At 42.0% G+C, this 19,908-nt stretch overlaps 1 protein-coding gene across 2 annotated transcripts in view; it reads left to right on the forward strand.

Moving 5' to 3' along the window:
* The window catches only part of RNFT2 (ring finger protein, transmembrane 2), an 81,623-nt gene that overhangs the window by 49,657 nt on the left and 12,058 nt on the right, over positions 1-19,908 (forward strand). For both annotated transcript variants that reach the window (XM_077462045.1, XM_077462046.1), the window contains exon 7: positions 18,899-19,048. In XM_077462045.1, the coding sequence (XP_077318171.1) occupies positions 18,899-19,048 (150 nt within the window). The remainder of the gene's footprint in view (positions 1-18,898; positions 19,049-19,908) is intronic.

The raw sequence follows: 19,908 nt of genomic DNA on the forward strand, positions 1-19,908 counted from the left end.
TGGCTGCTGCAGCTAGGTTAGTTTGCATTCTGATTGGCCATGGACACAGGCAGGAGGTGTGGCCAGTTCATCAGCATCGGGTGCATGCAGATATGAGAAAGCAGCATGGAAGGCAAGTCACAAAAAGTTAGTGTGAGCTGCTGTGCCCCTGTGCTTTATATTTGGGCTTTATTTAACCACTTGCAGACCGGACCATTTTGCTGGTCAAAGACCAGACCACTTTTTGCGATTCGGCACTGCGTCGCTTTAACTGACAATTGCGCGGTCGTGCGACGTGGCTCCCCAACAAAATTGACGTCCTTTTTTTCCCACAAATAGAGCTTTCTTTTGGTGGTATTTGATCACCCCTGCGGTTTTTATTTTTTGCGCTATAAACAAAAATAGAGTGACAATTTAAAAAAAAAAACGCATTATTTTTTACTTTTGGTTATAATAAATATCCCCCAAAAATATATATAAAAAAAAACATTTTTTTCCCTCAGTTTAGGCCGATATGTATTCTTCTACATATTTTTGGTAAAAAAAATCACAATAAGCGATTATTGATTGTTTTGCGCAAAAGTTATAGCGTTTACAAAATAGGGATAGTTTTATAGCATTTTTATTAATAATTTTTTATTCTTTTTTTTTACTAGTAATGGCGGCGATCAGCGATTTTTATTGTGACTGCGACATTGTGGGGGACCCATCGGACATTTTTGACACATTTTTGGGACCATTGTCATTTATACAGTAATCACTGCTATATAAATGCAGTGATTCCTGTGTAAATGACACTGGCAGTGAAAGGGTTAACCAGTGGGTGGCAGTGTAGGGGTTAAGTGTTCCTAGGGGTGTGTTACTAACTGTGGGGGGGTTAGGCTTTCATTTAGTGAACACTGATCTCTGCTCCAATCACATGGAGCAGAGATCAGCGTCACTAGTTGCTAGGCAGAATGGAGAAATGTTGTTTACACAGCATTTCCTCCATTCGGCTGCTCCGTGAGACGATCGCGGGGATGCCCGCGGCGATCGAGTCCGCGGGTCCCGCGACCGGACTCACGGGGGTCCCGACCAGCGCGGGAGCGCGCTCCTGATGGCAGGGCGGCATTGAATATTGGACGTACCTGTACGCCAATATGCCTGCCCGTGCCATTCTGTCGACGTACATCGTCGTGCGCTGGTCAGGAAGTGGTTAATATCCTTCTCCTTGGGACACCTGAGACTGCCAAGCTGGCATGATGGAGTTACATTGTGAAAATGGATGGAGATGAGTTACATTGTGGAGAGCCTCTTCACTATGTAACTCTCATCCTCATCCATTTTCACAATGCAACTCCATCATCTCCATCCCTCTCTCCACAATGTGTCCCCATCCATGCCCAGCATCACCCATCCCTCTCTACACAATGTATCCCCATCCAGCATCACCCATCCCTCTCTCCACAATGTATCCCCATCCAGCATCACCCATCTCTCTCTCTCCACAATGTATCCCCATCCACGCCCAGCATCACCCATCTCTCTCTCTCCACAATGTATCCCCATCCCCGCCCAGCATCACCCATCCTTCTCCACAATGTATCCCCATCCCCGCCCATCATCACCTATCCCTCTCCATAATGTTTCCCCATCCCTGCCCAGCATCCCCCTTCCCTCTCCACAATGTATCCCCATCCATGCAGCATCACCCATCCCACTCCACAATGTATCCCCACCCCCTCCCCCCCCCCCCCAGTATCACCCATCCCTCTCCACAATGTATGCCCAGCCACGCCCAGCATCACTCATCCCTCTCTCCACAATGTATCCCCACCCAGCATCACCCATCCCTCTCCACAATGTATCCCCATCCCTGCCCAGCATCACCCATCCCTCTCTCCACAATGTATCCCCATCCCCGCCCAGCATCACCCATCCCTCTCCACAATGTATCCCCCATCCACACCCAGCATCACCCATCCCTCCAGTCTCCACAGTATATTCCCATCCATGCCCAGCATCCTGGAGAGGGATGTGTGATGCAGGGCGTGGATGGGGATATATTTATTGATTCATGCATCGCACCACACCGAAGGGCTCAGTAGGATGGCCAGTGAGTGGATTCAGTGGGACGACTAGTGGGCGGGCCCTGGGCATTGTTGGTGGTCAGGCCCCGGGGGGCCCAGAACTAAAGCTGTGTAAGGGGCCCCAAAATTTCTGATGGCTGCCCTGCCGATAAAGATACCGGTATCAGTTCAACCCTAGTTAAAAATTACAACACAGACTTTAAGTGAGATTGGTGGGAAAAGTGTTGCTTTTATTCTGTTTACCATGAGTTATCATTTAGTTAGAGTAGGCATAGACCAGGATTGCCTCAGTAAATTGTCCATAAAATAATATTTTATGCAGTAGATATATTTTTAGTTCTGTGTCTAGGAACTTATAGTCTTGTAACATCAAATTCAGTTCTCCTACGATCAATTACAGTTTGGAATAGGCAAAAACTTTTACATCTATTCATACAATACTGACACATGTAACAGCCTTGCGTTCAGCAGTTATTCAGCTCTCTTTGGACCAGTTTTTTATTTCAAGCCTGTGTTTCCTGGAACAGTCTAACAGAGTGCCCCATGCTGCACACTTTTTTTCCCTTGCAGTTTCCAAATTCATTGTTGTATCCTTTTGTTCACTCTTTAGGCCAATTTCAAGTGACATCCTTATCTGCAGCTGGTAACCCACACGCGGACACTGATCTTTTCAGCTGGCCATGGGTCTGTGGGGGCTCTATGCCTCGGCTCATTGGAACACAGAGGGCATATTCACACCAGGAGAAAATGGCTCATTGAATTACTAAGCAGACAATTTAGTAACGAAATAATAGAGGTATATCCATTTTAGCCACACAAACACATCTGGTCGGCACTCAATCACAATACCAACTTATTGGGTGCCACTAGCCGAGAGCCCTGTACAGTCACAGATGCTGTTTGATGATTAAAGGTTGAAAGCTTCCAGGTTTCTGCATGGTGATTCTGGTGTCCCTTTAGCCAACGTTTTGATTAATAAGTAGTCTTCCACAGAGCTGCCAGCTGACCATGTTTTGTTTATATAGCAATAGTTTCCTCTGCTACATCTTGATTTGCTCTGATGGGAGGGATGATGATCACTTAGTCTTTTGGAATACATTTCTATTTTTTTACACTGGTGACAGATGACTTGCAAACATAACATTCCCTGTTATTAGCAAAACTTGATAGCTTGAATTTAGTTTTAGGGAGCCTGATAGAATTGTGGCTGATTCAGAACACCCAAAGGGGTACATAAAACTTCATTATTAAGTAGTCTGTACATATTTAGTAATGCTTATGACAAACATAAATAATGCAGAGCTTAAATAATAGTTTTTTTTTTTTCACCCATCCCCATCTTTACAAAAGGTGCATAGTTTATTGCTACATTTTTGATCAAGTCTGATGTCTAAAAGTTATTACGTTTTTTTTTTTATTCTGTTGATGCTCCTAGTAATAATAGGTTTGTTTTTTACATTACGTTTTTGAATAAATCATTCAATAAAATCTCAAACACACTTAAAAATACAATACAAATGCAAGTGATTTTCAATATTTTTAAATTAGCAGTTTTTATTAAAGAAATTCCTGGTTATCCTGCCATGAAGCTTTTAAAGTACCATTCGACTCCAGTTTGTAAATGTTGAGCACAGATCCTAATGGGAGAGTTGATTGCCACTTTAAGCGAGTAACTAGCAGGTTTTAGCAGGCTTTGAAAGGTTCTGAAGCCTGCTAGCAGCTTGTTTAAAATGGCAATGAACACTTCCATTTGGATATAGACTGTGACAGAACCCACTGTCACTGTGTGTTTTGGAGGGGGCTGTGGGCTCGCCTCCTACCCACAGACTATGGCCCAGCAGAGAACATGATATTTGGAGGGCTATTTGCCGTCTCCCACCACCTGGAGAAGATGCCACCTCCAGACAAAAAAGCAAGAAAGAGAGAGAAAGCCAAAGATAAAAAACACCACATCCCAATTGAACGACTTTTAAACCAAAAACGGGACTTTGAGGTCACTAGACCTCGGGACTTTTTAGGTGTTTGGGTATTTAATACATTTATGACAAAAGCATCACCATGAACTACATATTGCAATTTTATTACAAATTTTACAAAAAGAAAATACAAGAAACTTATTCTTGTTACACTTCCAAAAACTTTACACATAAATTGTCAATACCACTCTCTTCTCAACATGTTTCGCTCCAAAAGAGCTTCCTCAGGAGACAATGCGTAGTGGCTATTGAAAATACAAGCAGCAAGAAATATATTAAGTATTTATACAAATAAATTATGAAATTTTAAGAAAAACTAATTGTGCTTTGCATGTACAAATCATATACAAATATAATAATAATAATAATAATAGAAGTAAATAATCATAATGACTATATAATGGAAAAAAAAAAGGGGGGGGGGGGGAGCCATTACCTGATCAAACTTCTATGATAATTCCGTTGAAAAACAGGATTAAAAAAGAAGAGAATTTGGTTGATGGTGGGTCAGAATCCTATTTTTCCCCTCCTTACATATAGATGCTGGATAATTGGATGTAAATATAAAATAATTAACTTTCATCTTCTTGAGTATGTATAGAAATACTGTATGTAAAACTATAATATTTACTTACAACTTTGTGTTGGATCAGAACACATTTACCTGTTTTTCCCTCTCCTACTTGGTATGCATGGACACAAAGGGCACACAAGCTACGGTTTTTAATCAATACTCCGTTTCTTTGTGGTGCCCTAATTTTTTCGAGACCCCCGATTCACACAATGCTAATAGCCATTTTTCCAGTCCGGTTGTTATAGTGGTCTTGGTGAAGTAAAACCAATTCCAACTGGAGCTGAATGGTACTTTAAAAGCATCAACAAAGCTTGCTTAAAGCTTTGTAAATGCTTTGTCAAAGCTTGCAGTTCACATTGCTCTTATACAATAAATACAAGGTTTGGGCAGTGAAAGACCGAAATCGGCACCACATCCCAATTTAAGGTAGATTTAGGGACACAAGGAATGTGACTTTAAAGGTGCAAAAAATAGGATTTTTCCTACAGCTTACCTGTGAAATCCTTTTCTTGGAGTACATCACGGGACACAGGCCAGCTATAGTAATTAATATCTGGGTTATACGCCACCTATAGGGGAATGGACACTAACACACCCAAAAGACATGAAGTCCCCCTCTATATCACCCCTCCCATACAGGAAGTACCTCAGTTTTGTAGCAAAGCAATGAATATCCCAGTAAATAGGGGAGGGACCTCTGTGTCCCATGATGTACTCCAAGAAAAGGATTTTACAGGTAAGCTGTAGGAAAAATCTTATTTTCTTTATCGTACATCACGGGACACAGAAAACGCAGCATCCTCCTGCTGCCTTGCATCCATCTGATAAAATGTAGTAAATGTATGTGCTGATGACCAAGTTGCGGCCTTGCAAATTTGAGCCATAGGGGCTTGATGACGCACTGTCCATGAGGCACTTGCTCCCCTGGTAGAGTGCGATCTTACCCCAACAGGTGGAACTCTGCTTTTCAACCCATAAGCCTGAATTATAACTTGGCGAATCCACTGCGAAATGAAATAGTCAATTTCGATGCTGCCTGTCCCTTCCTGGGCCCTTCTGGCAGCACAAACATAGAGTCAGTCTTCCGGATCTAAGCTGTCATTTTCAGATAGACTCTGGCAGCTCTCACCACATCGATAGAATGCAACAATCTATCTTCCGTAAAAGACTCACAACTCTCCGAACGCGGCCGTGTGCGGAGAGTTGTGAGTCTTTTATTATTTATTTGAGCCGCATACCACTGTGAACATCTTCTCCGCTACTACAGTAGTGTTTACATGCATTATATGGCCCCCTGGTGGCCCGGTATGGAGACCATCTCTTTTTAGTCTGCTGCAGTGAAGGACCCCCCTGGTGGCTGGAGACGAGGAGTGGAGTTGGCCAGTTTTTCTCTGATGTGCCTGTTTTCCTACATTTGGAGGTGAGAGTTCTGAGAGCCTTTAATCCTGGGATTTATATCACTGCTTTCATCCACAAATTTCCACCATTTGTGCCTGTGAATTACACTATATGGACTTTTAATTTTTAAATTTTTTGCTTTATATTTTTTATATATATTTATCCGTTTTTCATTCATTCAGCACTTAGCACTTTTAAAGGACTTTTTTTTGGCAGATTTGCGCAGGACTATTTATTCACTTTTATTTTTGCTGGGTAGTTTGTGTATACTATCAGGTTTTGCTGTATTTTTTGCACCTTATATTTGCACGTGCACTTTTCTGATTATTCATATATATTTCTTATATTTATTTCTTTACACTGATTTGTTGAAGAGGCATTTTTACCCTGTTTATTGTTTTCTGATTAGTAGCGCGAAGGCCTCTTTTCACTATTTCATTGAAAGCAGAGAATATGTAATATGGCTGGAGGTCCTCAAAGTATGTGGCACCTCATCCCTAATTTATTGTTGCCAATTTATCTGGGTAGTCACCACTGAGCCAGAAAGCCCTCGATCTTTTAAAACCTAGGCCTCCATAACCAAACTATTAAATTTAGCGACTGTAAGGCAGGATGGAACACTGGTTCTTGCGAGAGCAAGTCTGGACGGAGTGGAAGGGACCATGGTTTCCCCACTGCCAGTCTTACAATTTCTGCGTACTAGGAACCTTCTGGGCCACGCTGGGGCTACCAATATTACTGGTTTCCCTTCTTCCCTGATCCTGCACAAAAGTCGTGGTATAAGCTGAACTGAAGGGAAAGCGTAAATCGGTGCAAACAGGTTCCAAGGAATCTCTAACACATCTGCTCCGAATGCAAGTGGATCCCTTGTCCTTGACACAAACCTGTCCAACCTCTTGATGAACCTGGATGCCAACAGATCTATGTCCGGGGTACCCAACGTTTGGCAAATGGTTGAAAAAAAATCTCGGGTTGTAGGGACCACTCCCTGGGAACAACTACTGGTGGCTCAAGAAGTCTGCTTGCCTATTCTCCACTCCTGGAATGAAGACTGCTGACAGAAAAGATACATGTTTCTCTGCCCATGTCAGGATATGGTCCGTCTCTTTTTGGGCCACCTGACTCCTGGAACCCCCTTGGTGGTTGATGTAAGCCACAGCTGTGGATTTGATCTGGACGGGGCAACCCTGCAACCTGACATTCCAGGACACTAGAGCCAGACGAGCTGTCCAAATGTCTAGGATATTAATGAGCAAGGTTTTCACGATTCCTGACCACTTTCCTTGGACAGTGGATTCCTTCAGAACTGCTTCCCAGCCCGAGAGGCTGGTATTAGTTGTCACCACCTTCCAAGCCACTGGCAGGAAGGATTTGCCCTTCTGCAAATTTCTGGCTACCAACTACCAATTGAGACTCTGACACAACCCTTAGGGACAGATGCATCTGATAATCTAAAGCTTGGATCTTCTTGTTCCAAGCGGACAGAATACTATTCTGCAATGGTCTTAAGTGGAATTGGGCGTAGGGAATTGCTTCGAACGAAGCTACCATCTTCCCTAGCAACCTCATACAAAGGCGAATTAAAGGTCCCTTCTTTCCCTTGACCACCCGGACAAGATCGCTTATGGCACTAACTTTAGTCTGCGGCAAAAATACCTTTTCTTGGATTGTGTCTATAATCAGACCCAAGTATTCCAGAGCCTTTGCACTTGCTGTAAGGCTGACTTCTCCAGGTTGAGAACCCAACCCAGGTGTTTCAAATACTGAACCATGCTGGACACATTCCGGTCTAGTCCGGCAGCCGTAGTCTGTAGTCTGACCTACCAAAAACGACGCATGCTCTGAAGCAAGTATGAGATGGCTATTGGCTACTGGCTATTGAACTTCCTTTTTCTAGTCCCGTCGTACGTGTTGTACCTCACCGCGTTCTTGGCGGTCGGACTTTGGTGTGACCGTGTGTGTGCAAGACAGCTTGAGTGGAATTCCATTGGAGAAACCTTCAGAGTTTATTCCGATGGAAAAAACGCTTGTGTGTACATGGCATTAGGCCCCTTCCACATGAAAGGTCAGGTCAGATCCCCCTGTTTTTCAGGTGGACCTGATCAGACCCTCTTTTCCACTTAGTCAACTACACTCCGATCCGATCCACCTACATGGAGGAGAACAGATCCACTTTCGGTTGTACATTTTGTTTTTAGTGGAACAGATCAGAGGTAGGAGGAAGTAAATGGAAACAAGTCAGTTTACACCCGCAGGCCATAGGGGTGAATGGACCGTCCGATCAGGCCTGCCTGAAAAACTGATGGGCAGACCTGATCGGAACAGTCAATTCAAAGGGCCTTAGTTCCTTTACTATGTCTAAACATATCAGACTTTTTATTGGTATATACTGTATATATAGTTGTTTGTTCTACTCCAGCAACCCTGTACACGATGTAGAAGCTTGTAGATTTACCTAAAATGCCTTACCAATACAACTATCATTAAGCATTAGTGTTTTAACCACTGACCATCATACAGTTCTTCTAGTATACATCTGTTTTAGATTGGGCATTTTGACTTGGTGTGGTTTTAAAGTCTTACTCATATATACATTTTCATAGATAATTAATATGCCTGCTCAGTGGAAAGAACCTTTAAAATGTATCTAATTTATTCTTGAATTATTAAGAAGAGAAGTAAACTTTGTTTTGACCATTTGCAGCATTTTGTTTCTCTCTGCACATTATGACAATGGCTAAAAGCTTTCGTTGAAAGTAAAGCATTATGCATTTTCCATCATAGTCCAGCCCTGTACTGGAAGTGATCACATCATGATTAGTTGGGTAATAGTAAACAAAAGAAAACCCTTTTACAAGTTATTGCTATTTTTACAACATTCTGAAATGCATTTTAAAATATTGGTTCTTGCTAATCGGGTTTCTTTTGGCTGAAAATGCAGGAACCATGTACAGCGAAAATTATACAATAAATATTGATTTTTTAAAGGAGAAAAAAAGAGCTGCCGCAGTAAGTCCAATAGAGGGAGAGTGTGAGTCGAGACTGGTTTCTATATGGAGCAAATTACCTAATGCTGCTGCTCTGAGATAGCAACCAGAGTGCTCAGTGGATTGGTGCATTGCAAATTTCAACCCTTTAACTTTAGTCATGGATATGATTGATGTGACTTGGGATTAGTCTACTACTGGCAGTGCAGTATCACAGGCCGTTACAATCCCTAATGCATTTACATTTTCTTCAGACTTTGCTGCAGATCTGCCCTCTCATACTCCACAATGTCTCATAATCCCGCAGGATCAAGGATTACCTGTTTGCTTTGAGTAGTTCCTATCTATTTGTAACATCTCATAACATATTTAATGTGTTTTTGTATATCTAGCCATCATAAGCAGTTTTGCTGTCTTGTTTTGTTTAAAAATGTAACCCTGCTTTAAACTGATTGAACTTTGCCTTATCTGAAGACTAGTATTGTAAAGGAGAACTCCGTGAGCATTATTAGTATTATCTAAAATGTTTTGTAGTATAATTTTTCAAGACTACGGGGGTTATTTACTAAAGGAAAATCCACTTTGCACTGCAAGTTCACTTGGAAGTATAGTCGCTGTAAATCTGAGGGGGGTATGCAAGGAAAATAAAAAACAGCATTTTAGCTTGCAGATGATTGGATGATAAAATCAGCAGAGCTTCCATTCATTTCAGATTTACCCCTTAGATTGAGAGCGACTACACTTCCAAGTGCATTTGCAGTGCAAAGTGGATTTGCCTTTCGTAAATAACCCCCTACGACTTTTTTTTTCTGTAAATCTAGACTCCTAATTTTCTAATATATTCAGCTGTCAGTCTGAATGTCAACTTTTTTCCAGCTATATGTTACAAATTAGCTACCAAGACACAGTTAAACTTTCAATAATTTACTATGATGATATACTAAAACCGGAGAGTGCAAAATCTGGTGCAGCTGTGCACGGAAATCAATCCGCTTCCAGGTTTTTTTTTGGCAAAGCTAAATTGAGCAAGCTAAATTGAGCAAGCTGAAGTTAGAAGCTGATTGGCTACTATGCAGGGATGCTCCAGATTTTGCACTCCAGTTTTAGTAAATCCACCATTATGTATGTGTCTACTGTGCAGTCCAGTATGATTCAGTGAAGGAGGTGCACACAAGTTCTTTTAAAGGGACTTTGCCACTTTAATTAGAAATTAAAGCTGCTGACAGATTTAAAGTGCAAAAAAAAAAGGTAGAAAATGTGTTGCTGTAGAGGAATATGGTGATATAAATAGCTGTTAGCAACCGATAGTATGAGAAACGATATAACAAATAAATACCATGTATAAGATAGTAAGACAAACGATATAACAAATACCATGTATATTGCCGTTCTAAAACGGAGATCTACAAAATGTGCTAAATTTAAAAGGCCATATGACGTGAAATATTACAAAAGAATATAATAGTGAAAATATTAAAGTCCAAATGTGTGTCTTGAAAGAAAACACCACAGTGATGTTAACAAAAGCCGTGCTTAGCCACATCAGCTCTGGCTATTTTTTGCCATACTGCACTGCGTTGCTGTCTTGCAACATTGTACCCAAAATAGAGTTTTCTTTTGGTGGTATTTGATTATCTCTGCGGTTTTTATTTTTTGTGCTATAAATAAAAAAAGGCAGACAATTTAGAAAAAAAAAAAAACAATATTTTTGCTTTCTGCTATAAAACATACCCAATAAAAAAAAAAATGAAAAGAATCGAATTTGTTAATCAGTTTAGGCCAATATGTATTCTACCACATGTTTTTGGTAAAAGCTTATATTGATTGGTTTGTGCAAAAGTTATAGCGATTACAAACTATGGGGTAGATTTATGGAATTCTTTTTTTTTATTCTAGTAGTGACAACGATCAGCGATTTTTAGCTAACTGCAACATTGCGGCGGACACTAATGCCGTGTACACACGGTCGGGCGGAATCTTTTCATCGGATATTCGATCGTGTGTGGGCCTCATCTGACTTTTTTTTTTTTTTTCTAAAATTCTGATGGACCTAGAAATAGAACATGTTTTAAATCTTTCCGACAGAATCAATTCCTATCGGGAAAACCGCTCGTCTGTATGTTGTTGCGATGGACCAAAAACGACACATGGGCAGCTATTGGCTACTGGCTATTGAACTTCCTTTTTCTAGTCCCGTCATACATGTTGTACATCACCTCGTTCTAGCAGATCGGACTTTGGTGTGATCGCGTGTAGGCAAGACCATTTCAGAGGAACTCTGTCAGAACTCCCGTCGGAGTTTATTCTGATGGAAAAAACAGTCGTGTATGCGGCATAAATGACACTTGACACTTTTTTGAGGACCAGTGACACCAATACAGTGATCAGTTCTAAAAATAAATGCACTGTCACTGTACTAATGACACCGGCAGGAAAGGGGTTAACATCATGGGCGATCAAAGGGTTATATGTGTTCCCTGGGAGTGCTTTCTAAATGTGTGCGGGGTGCTTTAACAGTAATGCCGCGTACACACGGTCAAACTGTATGATGTACTTAGTCCGTTGAAACACATTTCAGCGGACAATCCGCTCGTGTGTGGGCTTCAGCGGACTTTTTCAGCGTGCAGTCCGGAGTACTAAGAATTTCGGTTTGCCCAAAAATCTTTCCGTCGTACTTCGGTTTCAGCGGACAATACGGTCGTCAGTATGCTAGTCCGACGGACTAAGAATGGCGCATGCCCAGAAAGGATTTACAGGGCTTTGCTGTGTCTTGGACTTCCTATTTCTAGTCCCGTCGTACGTGCTGTACGTCATCGCGCAAGCTTTCGTCGGACTGTTTGTGTATCCGTGTGTGGTCAAGTCCGTTCAGTGGAAAGTATGCCGGATTGTCCGTCGGATTGTATGACGGACTAAGTACATCATACAGTCCGATCGTGTGTACGCGCCATAAGTAGACAGAGATCTGTGTTCCTGCTTAGTAGAAACACAAGATCTCTGTCTTTCTTACTAGCAGCACGGTGATCTGCCTTGTTTACATAGGCAGACTGCTGTTCTGCCTCTCAATGAATGATCCCTGGGTTCCCAGCAGACATTGCATCCGCTGGACCCGCTGATTGGCTCGGGGCGGGTTTCCAGCGCCGCGCACCCCAGACCCGGAGGAAGGAATCGCGTACAGTTACGTGATTTTTGCACTTAAGGGCCACCCTGCCACAGTAAATGTACATGGGGCAGTCCTTAAGCAGTTAATCCATTCCTGTGGTCACCATGTGAACCATCACCATTATAGAGAATGCAGTCTGACCAGACTGAAATGGCTCCACTACAGAGTCTATTTCACCTATTGTAAACACTTTCCTCAGGAAATAATCCAATTCACAGCAGTTGGCTCCAATGCATCAGACCGGCACACTCTCCAGGATGGGTGAACTCATGGATGACCATATATTACCAAACATCCACATGGAATCAAAGCGAGGGAAACCACATAGTATAAATTGGCTAAAAATGTTAATGAAGGTACACGGTACAAATTCTACTCGCATGATAAAAAAAAGATATGCGCATGGAAAAATCACAGTTCCAAGCTGTACAGCAGAGATTTCAGATCCAAGAAGGTGTGGTGACGTCATTTGCGTAGGCTCTGCAGATTGAGCGCGGCTTTCATTTAACATCACTGTGGTGTTTTCTTTCAAGACACACATTTGGACTTTAATATCTTCACGTGTAAAAACTTTTGTATTATTTCACTTGATATGGACTTTAGCACATTTTGTATATCATCATTGTTTTCACACAGCAATTTACACATATATTATACCATAATGGACTGGCATTTGACCAAAGCAATCTTCAATTGGCATCAGTTTATACCTATGGACAATTTAAGGGCTTATGTACACGGGTGAATTTGGCATACAGCTTAAATTGCAGGTGTACGGGATACACAGCTGTCAGCCAGCCATAGTAAGGAATAGCTGTATGCAGGCTGTATGCCCATGCAGATGCACATGTTTATGCTAATAGCGGCATAAACCTGTGCATAGCTGCATACAGCACTTCAGTACTATGGTTGCCTGTGTTTCCCGGCCACAGAAATGCACCTGCAAGTTGTCATTTCAGCTCATGTGCCTGTGGCCACGAGGCAACAATTTATGCAGAGCTTTATGTACTGTACATTCACATCAGGTCCCTGTCTTGAGAAGTTTATAATCTAAGGTTCCTATCTCACATGCGCATACTAGGCCCAATTTAGATAGCAGTCTTCAGAGTGTGGGAGGAAACTGGAGTGCCTGGAGGAAATCCAGGCAATAGAAACTTTATGTAGATAGTGTCTACCCAGAATTCAAACCCCAGTACTGGAAGACAGAAGTGAAAGCCACGGTGCTGCCCTTTTACACATTATACAGAAGTTTACAGAATTTTTTGAGGAAACCCAGGCAAGCATGAGGAAAACATGAGAACTCCATGTAGATGGCATCCTGCGTGATTCTAAGCAAGGATCAGAAGTGAAAGCCACTGTGCTGTCCTTTACACATTATATGTTTACAGAATTGCAGGAGGAAACCCAGGCAAGCATGGGGGACAACACGAGGACTCCATTTAGATAGCGTCCTGCCCGTGATTCTAAGCAAGGATCAGAAGACAGAAATGAAAGCCAATGTGCTGTTCTTTACATATATTTTCACAGAATTGCTGTTGCGTTTGACTGTGTCTAGAATGACTGGTTCTCTTAAATATCTTTCCCGGATGTCCATAGTTGATTTCATGGCTAGCATGTTACTACACCTAATTGTAATTTTTCATGGAATTCTTAGCTTTGAACCCTGGACTGATCCACTTGTAACTCCTAATCATACACTCATGGTTTGGGGCTTCAGAGCATGAAATTAATGTATGTGGCCTTCAAACTAGTCAAACACGGTATCAGTACCCTCCTTATGTGACTACAACGAGGCAGAAAAAAAAATCTAAATCGGACAGAATTTTAAACTAAATATAATTTGTTTCCAAAATTGCCAAAATAAACATGCCTTCAAGTATATTGGTTTATTACAATGTTTGTACCTTTTTTATTGGAATGTTGAAGCTTGCCGTAATGTGTTTTGCTTAAACAAAGTTATTTACATCCCATTTATTTATTTTTTTCATCTAAGAAAGGTATTAGCCGTAGCAGTTTGTGTGAATCTTCTCCTCATTCTAATTGTATTATAGTGTCGAGCCTGCACCTGTAGGGTATAGTGTAAATGAAAACAACAGTAGAGAGGTGCTGTAAGCAGATGAAAATTTGCTTCACTGTCAGCCCACTGGAGGGCTATGAGATCATAAGAATGCCAAAGCTCTGAGCAATGAGACTTTATTCCTAGCAGCGGGACTGTAAAACATAAGACGTGCAGTATGATCTCACCTTCCTCCCTCCCTCAGCCTCTAAACACATGCACAAACACACACTCTCTCCTCCTCTTACAAAGACCTCAGGGGATAGAGCGGACAGAGAAGGCTATAATCCACATCTGAGTCGTTAATCAGTGTAGCACACTCTCTGGTCTTTTCATCTGCAGCACAGCAGTGTCTGCAATACTCTACACAATGTGATAGCACATGTCCCTGTACCAGAAAAGATTGAGGTATCTCTGGTGCCAGTTTCCTAAGATCCTAATGAGCTGATGCCGGCATGCATACCAGGCACACATGCTCTTCAGTAATTGGTGCCATCATTAGTTAACTAGCAACATAAACCAGAGGCCAATATTAGAATGCATCCTGTAAAAAACTCACAGGACAAAATTCTTTATACTCAAAAAGTGCATCAATCCGTAGGTGAATCAAAGTGCTTGGTACCAGTTTATTTTTCTTAACTTCCCCAATAATTATACTCCCATTCCTTATGTTTTGGAGATGTGCCAGTCTCTGGTTGTCTGTAGGATAGCATCAGTTGGAAAAGCATAACATCATCATAGTCCTACCTACTGTTACTTTATCAATCCCCATCATTATTTTCATTTTTTTTCTGCTAGTATGTCTTAGGAAAACACTAATGGTTATAATATTTTATTAGACTGTCAAATGGCTGTGATCATATGCTGGTAGCCAGGGAGAGTTTTAATTCCTTCACTCTCACATCAGTTTGTAGTTAATATTTGTTGCTGGGATTTATATAGCACTGCCAATTTACGCAGTACATACCTTGCTATTTCATGCTTACATACTATTTATTCACATTAGTCCCTTCTCTCAAGGAGCTTGCATGCCAAGCTAAGGTCCCTATCTCCCTTGCACACATACACAGGCCAATTTACACAGGAGCCAATTAACCTACCAGCATGTTTTTGAAGTGTGGGAGGAAACTGAAGCATCCAACAGCTTTGATTTCATGTGAATGCCACCTACATACATATATACATACAACGTTCTATTATGGGTGCACTGAACTAACAAAGTATGCAAGCAGATCAGTGCTCTGATGCTTGAATCTCAGGCCATACATTAGTTCTACCAAATGATAAGTGATATTGCATATTTAATTGGGGTATGCTTTTTTTCTTACATTTTTTCCCCCACAAATCAGATTTTTTTTTTTTTTTTTTTTCATTAAGGATTGGTCTACCCTAAAATGTACTTGTACTCTAAAGAGACAAATAAACTGAAATTGAATGTATTGCAGGTATCTTGAATTTACTTTACATTCTTTTTAGAACACCCCATGAGTCCCAGTTCCTTTGGTGTACATCATGTTATTCTGGCACTGGCATCTCAGATCTCCCTACCAAGGGTTTCCAAACTTTCTAAGCAAAGGGTCAGCTTACTGTCCTTCAGACTTTAGAGGGGCCATGCTGTTGGCAGTGGGAGTAGTAAATGCCCCAAAATCAGTGCCTCATCATTGATTGTAATGGGAGAAATGGTGCCCTATTATTGGTATCAATGGAAGAATAGTGCCGCATTTATGGTGTCAGTGGGGGAAATGGTGCCCCATCATTGGTGAAATAGTGCCTCAAGGGCACAATAAAGGCAAGCAAAGGGCCACATCCAGCCTCTGGGCCACAGTTTTGAGACCACTGCTCTATACTTTAGTTTGGGACCTTTACTACCAACACAGAGGCTCTTGCCCCAGGGCAAGGTGAGTGTGCAGTGAACTAGACCTTAGTTTAGTATTATTAAGTGCTGGGGGGTACTTTAGTTTAGGCATAATATGCACAGTAGTTCTTACTGGGAGACTCAGGCCAAGAACAGCCAGTACCAGACTTCCAATTCTTGGAACAAATACATTGTTGGGGCACTGAATTATGCAAATATCAGTATGATCCCAAAAAATTGGCACTTAGACCCTAGCATCCCATGTCCTTTGTTTCTAGGAGGAAGCAGGGCCAAGCACCATTTTCATGGAGTCAATTCAATATTAGTATAATATGTCACCCAGTATTTTGGGGCTCCAGATACACTCTGGAGATAATGGAAGGTGTGTAAAAGCATTTCATGTTTCCTCTATTTCATTCATGGCTCACTTTAGTTGTTTTAAGTGCAGAGCATTTCTAAACTTAAAGTGATTGAAAAGTCTTGTTTTTTGTTTTGTTTTTTTTTCTTTTAAAAATAACCAACATGTTATACTTGCCTGCTCTGTGCAGTGAATTTGCACAGAGCAGCCTGGATCCACCTTTTCTCGGGTCCCTCGTTGGCTCTCTTGGCCCCTCCTTCCTGTAGAGTGCTCCCACAGCAAGCAGCTTGGGGGCACCCAAGCCAAGCCACAGCTCTGTGTGTCCAGTCAGACATGGTGCAGAGGTTTGACCCCGCCCTCTCTCCTGATTGTCTAACTGACTTGATAGAAGTGGGAGCCAATGGCACTGCTGCTGTGTCTCAGTCAATCAGGAGGGAGAGTTCCGGATTGGCCAAGGTACTCGAGCAACATCGCTGGAGGAAGATGGGGCTCAAGTAAGTATGAGAGGAGCTGCTGCACACAAAAGGTTTTTTATCTTAATGCATAGAATGCATTAATTTAGAAAACCTGCCTTTTAACCACTTTTAATTCACGAAGCCTGGCAGTTGAAATTCAGATTTTGATGGGAAAAAAAGCATACAGCATACAGAGAAGCTACCTTTAGCTTAACCGCTTGAGATTCGCACTATAGCCGAATGACAGCTACAGCGCGGACCTGCTTTGCCGGCACGACGTCTGTTGACGTTGTCCCGTGCACGAGCGGCCTGCACGCCCCCGGAGGGGCACGCGCGGCGCGCTCTGTGATCAGCGAGTCTATGAGACTCGCCTGATCACAGATCGGAGCAAGGGGTCGATCCCGACCCCTTACCACATGATCAGCTGTCAGCCAATGACAGCTGATCATGTGATCACAACAGAGCCGGTAATCGGCTATTTTTCCTCCTCGCCAAGTCATCAGTGCCCACCTGCCCCCTGCCAGTGCAACCTAATTAAAGTAAAAGTGCCACCCATCAGTACCACCCCTTAGTACTTATAGTGCCACCCATTAGTGCCACATATCACTGCCACAATCTGCCTCAACAACAGTGCTGCACCTCATATGCCACATATCCGTGCCCATCAGTGTCATCTACCAGTGCCCAGCAGTGCCACCTATCAGTGCCCATCAGTCCCATCTATCAGTGGTACCTAAAGTGCATCAGCGCTGAAAGCTGAAAATTGGTCTGGGCAGGAGGGGGGTTTAAATGCCCAGTAAGCAAGTGGTTAAAGCTTTATTAAAATTGGCTAGCATATCAATCTATTTAATTAGGTAAAATGTTATCCAAAGTTCAAATGTTTGCTCTGACCTTATCTCAGCCCCCTTCTACATAATGCCCTGTACACGGTCAGACTTTCCGACGGAAAATGTGCAATCGGACTGTGTTGTCGGAAATTCCGATCATGTGTGGGCTCCGTTGGACAGTTTCTGTCGGGAATTTCCAAAACACAAAGTTTGAGATCTTGTTCTAAAATTTTCTGACAACAAAATCCGATCGTTTAAATTTCGATCATTTGTAGACAATTCTGCCGCACAAAGTGCCACGCATGGTTAGAATAAATTACGACACGAAAACTATTGGCTAATGGCCTCCTTATAGTCCCGTCATACGTGTTATATGTCACCTTGATCTAAACGATTGGATTTTCCGACAACTTTGTGCGACGATGGATGGATTCCGATGGAGTCCGATGGATTTTATTGTCGGAATGTCCAACCACGTGTACAGGGCATAAGCCTTCATGTTGGTCAGTGAGTAAACCCGTCAAATTAAGGGATCAATAGGGGTGCAGCGTTATTAAAAAAAAAAAAAAAAAGCGCGCACACACACAGAAACTGAGGTTTCTATACTTGAGGCCATTCATATTGCAGTCATGTTTTTGGCCATATGTGGCCTTCCTACTATTCCTTTTTGGCCCCTGGCCAGTTTAATGTTCATTTGAATGAAACTAATAGACTGTTTTGTAGTTCTAAAAGTTAATGGTTGCTTACATTATTTTGCAAATGAATACTTCTACTACTTTCTGACATTTTTCTTACTGAATAAATGTCGCAGTTATTTTTGCATTTGTAGTTTATATAATTATTAATACTATGATATATCATTAATGTTCATGTAATACAGCCGTTAAAGCCTTCATGTTTGGTATAAGTCACACAGACTAAATAAAGGGGGGGGGGGGGGGTAGTGATCATTTGTTTGGCACTAACTGCACTGCGGACCCCTTCTTCTTTTTTTTTTTTTTTTTTTTTTTTTTTTACTTGCTCTATAATTTCACTCCTAATTATCTTTAGCTAACTGTAGATTAAATGTTCTGGACCTCTGAGTGTTGTAATGTCTCATTACTTAGTCTCAAAAGATTCATAACACCACATGAAGTAATGAAAGCCTCTGTGTCTGAGTCTGCCTAGTCTCTGTGGAATTAAGTGTTTAACTGTGTCTCCGCAGGGCAAGTTTTACCTACTGATTGAAGAGCTGAGCCAGCTGGTCCGTTCCCTGGTGCCCATCCAGCTGTGGTATAAATATATCATAGGAGATGATCCTTCAAGCGCCTACTTCTTAGGAAGCATCCTTATAATCCTATACAGTCTTTGTAAGGTGAGTTGTACTCTTTCCAGTCCAATGTGGTAAATGTTTTACATGCCCCTCTTCCAGAGAGCTGCTAATAGAAGGGGAATGTATATGGTTGCGCTGGTGGTGTATAGCATACTTAGGAAAATTGTCACTCTCCCAATCCAGCCTGTGTGGTTAACGTGTGAGATGGCCTCAGCCTTGCACAACTCCACAAACCATGCCCTCTAACATGTTTTGCCCTACCCACCGGGGCTTAGTCATAGACTATGATTACGCCCCATTGGGTGGGGTGAAACATGTCAGAGGGCGTGGCTTGTGGAGTGGTGCAAGGCTGAGGCCATCTCACACATGTTAACCACACAGGCTGGATTGGGAGAGTGGCACATTTTCCAAGTGCCCCTCTCCTAGAGAGGGTATTTGACAGCAGCTTGTGTGTATTCTTAGTATATAAAAACTCGATAAATGCAAAATAACTTGCATGGATTCCTGGGGGCTTTGTTTCTCCAAACAGATCCTGTACTGTGAATACTGAAACTAATAATACACCATGCAACCCTCACTCTACCTGAAGGTTAGGAACTGTGTAGTACTGCTGACCAGCACCTTATGGAGAAAATGTAACTGTGTTTGTCTGATGAACTCTTAAAAATGTATGTTTATCCAAAGCTTTTGTAGTTTTGGATAGATTGGGTAAGGGTTAAAACCCTGTCAGTTTATTTTTTGCTGGCTGTCCAACTGGCGAGATTTATCTCCACTTCCTGTCCCAAAGATGCAACTGGAAGTGAGAGGAAATCCCGCTCAGACATCCCCTTTGGAAGATTTCTCCTCACTATTGTTCTGGAGACAACTGTAAGATTTTTGATTTCCCATCACTTTCTGTCTCA

Source organism: Lithobates pipiens, unplaced genomic scaffold, assembly GCF_037356315.1.
Source record: "Lithobates pipiens isolate NorthernLeopardFrog02 unplaced genomic scaffold, aLitPip1_a1.2 Scaffold_3, whole genome shotgun sequence".
NCBI lineage: Eukaryota > Metazoa > Chordata > Amphibia > Anura > Ranidae > Lithobates > Lithobates pipiens.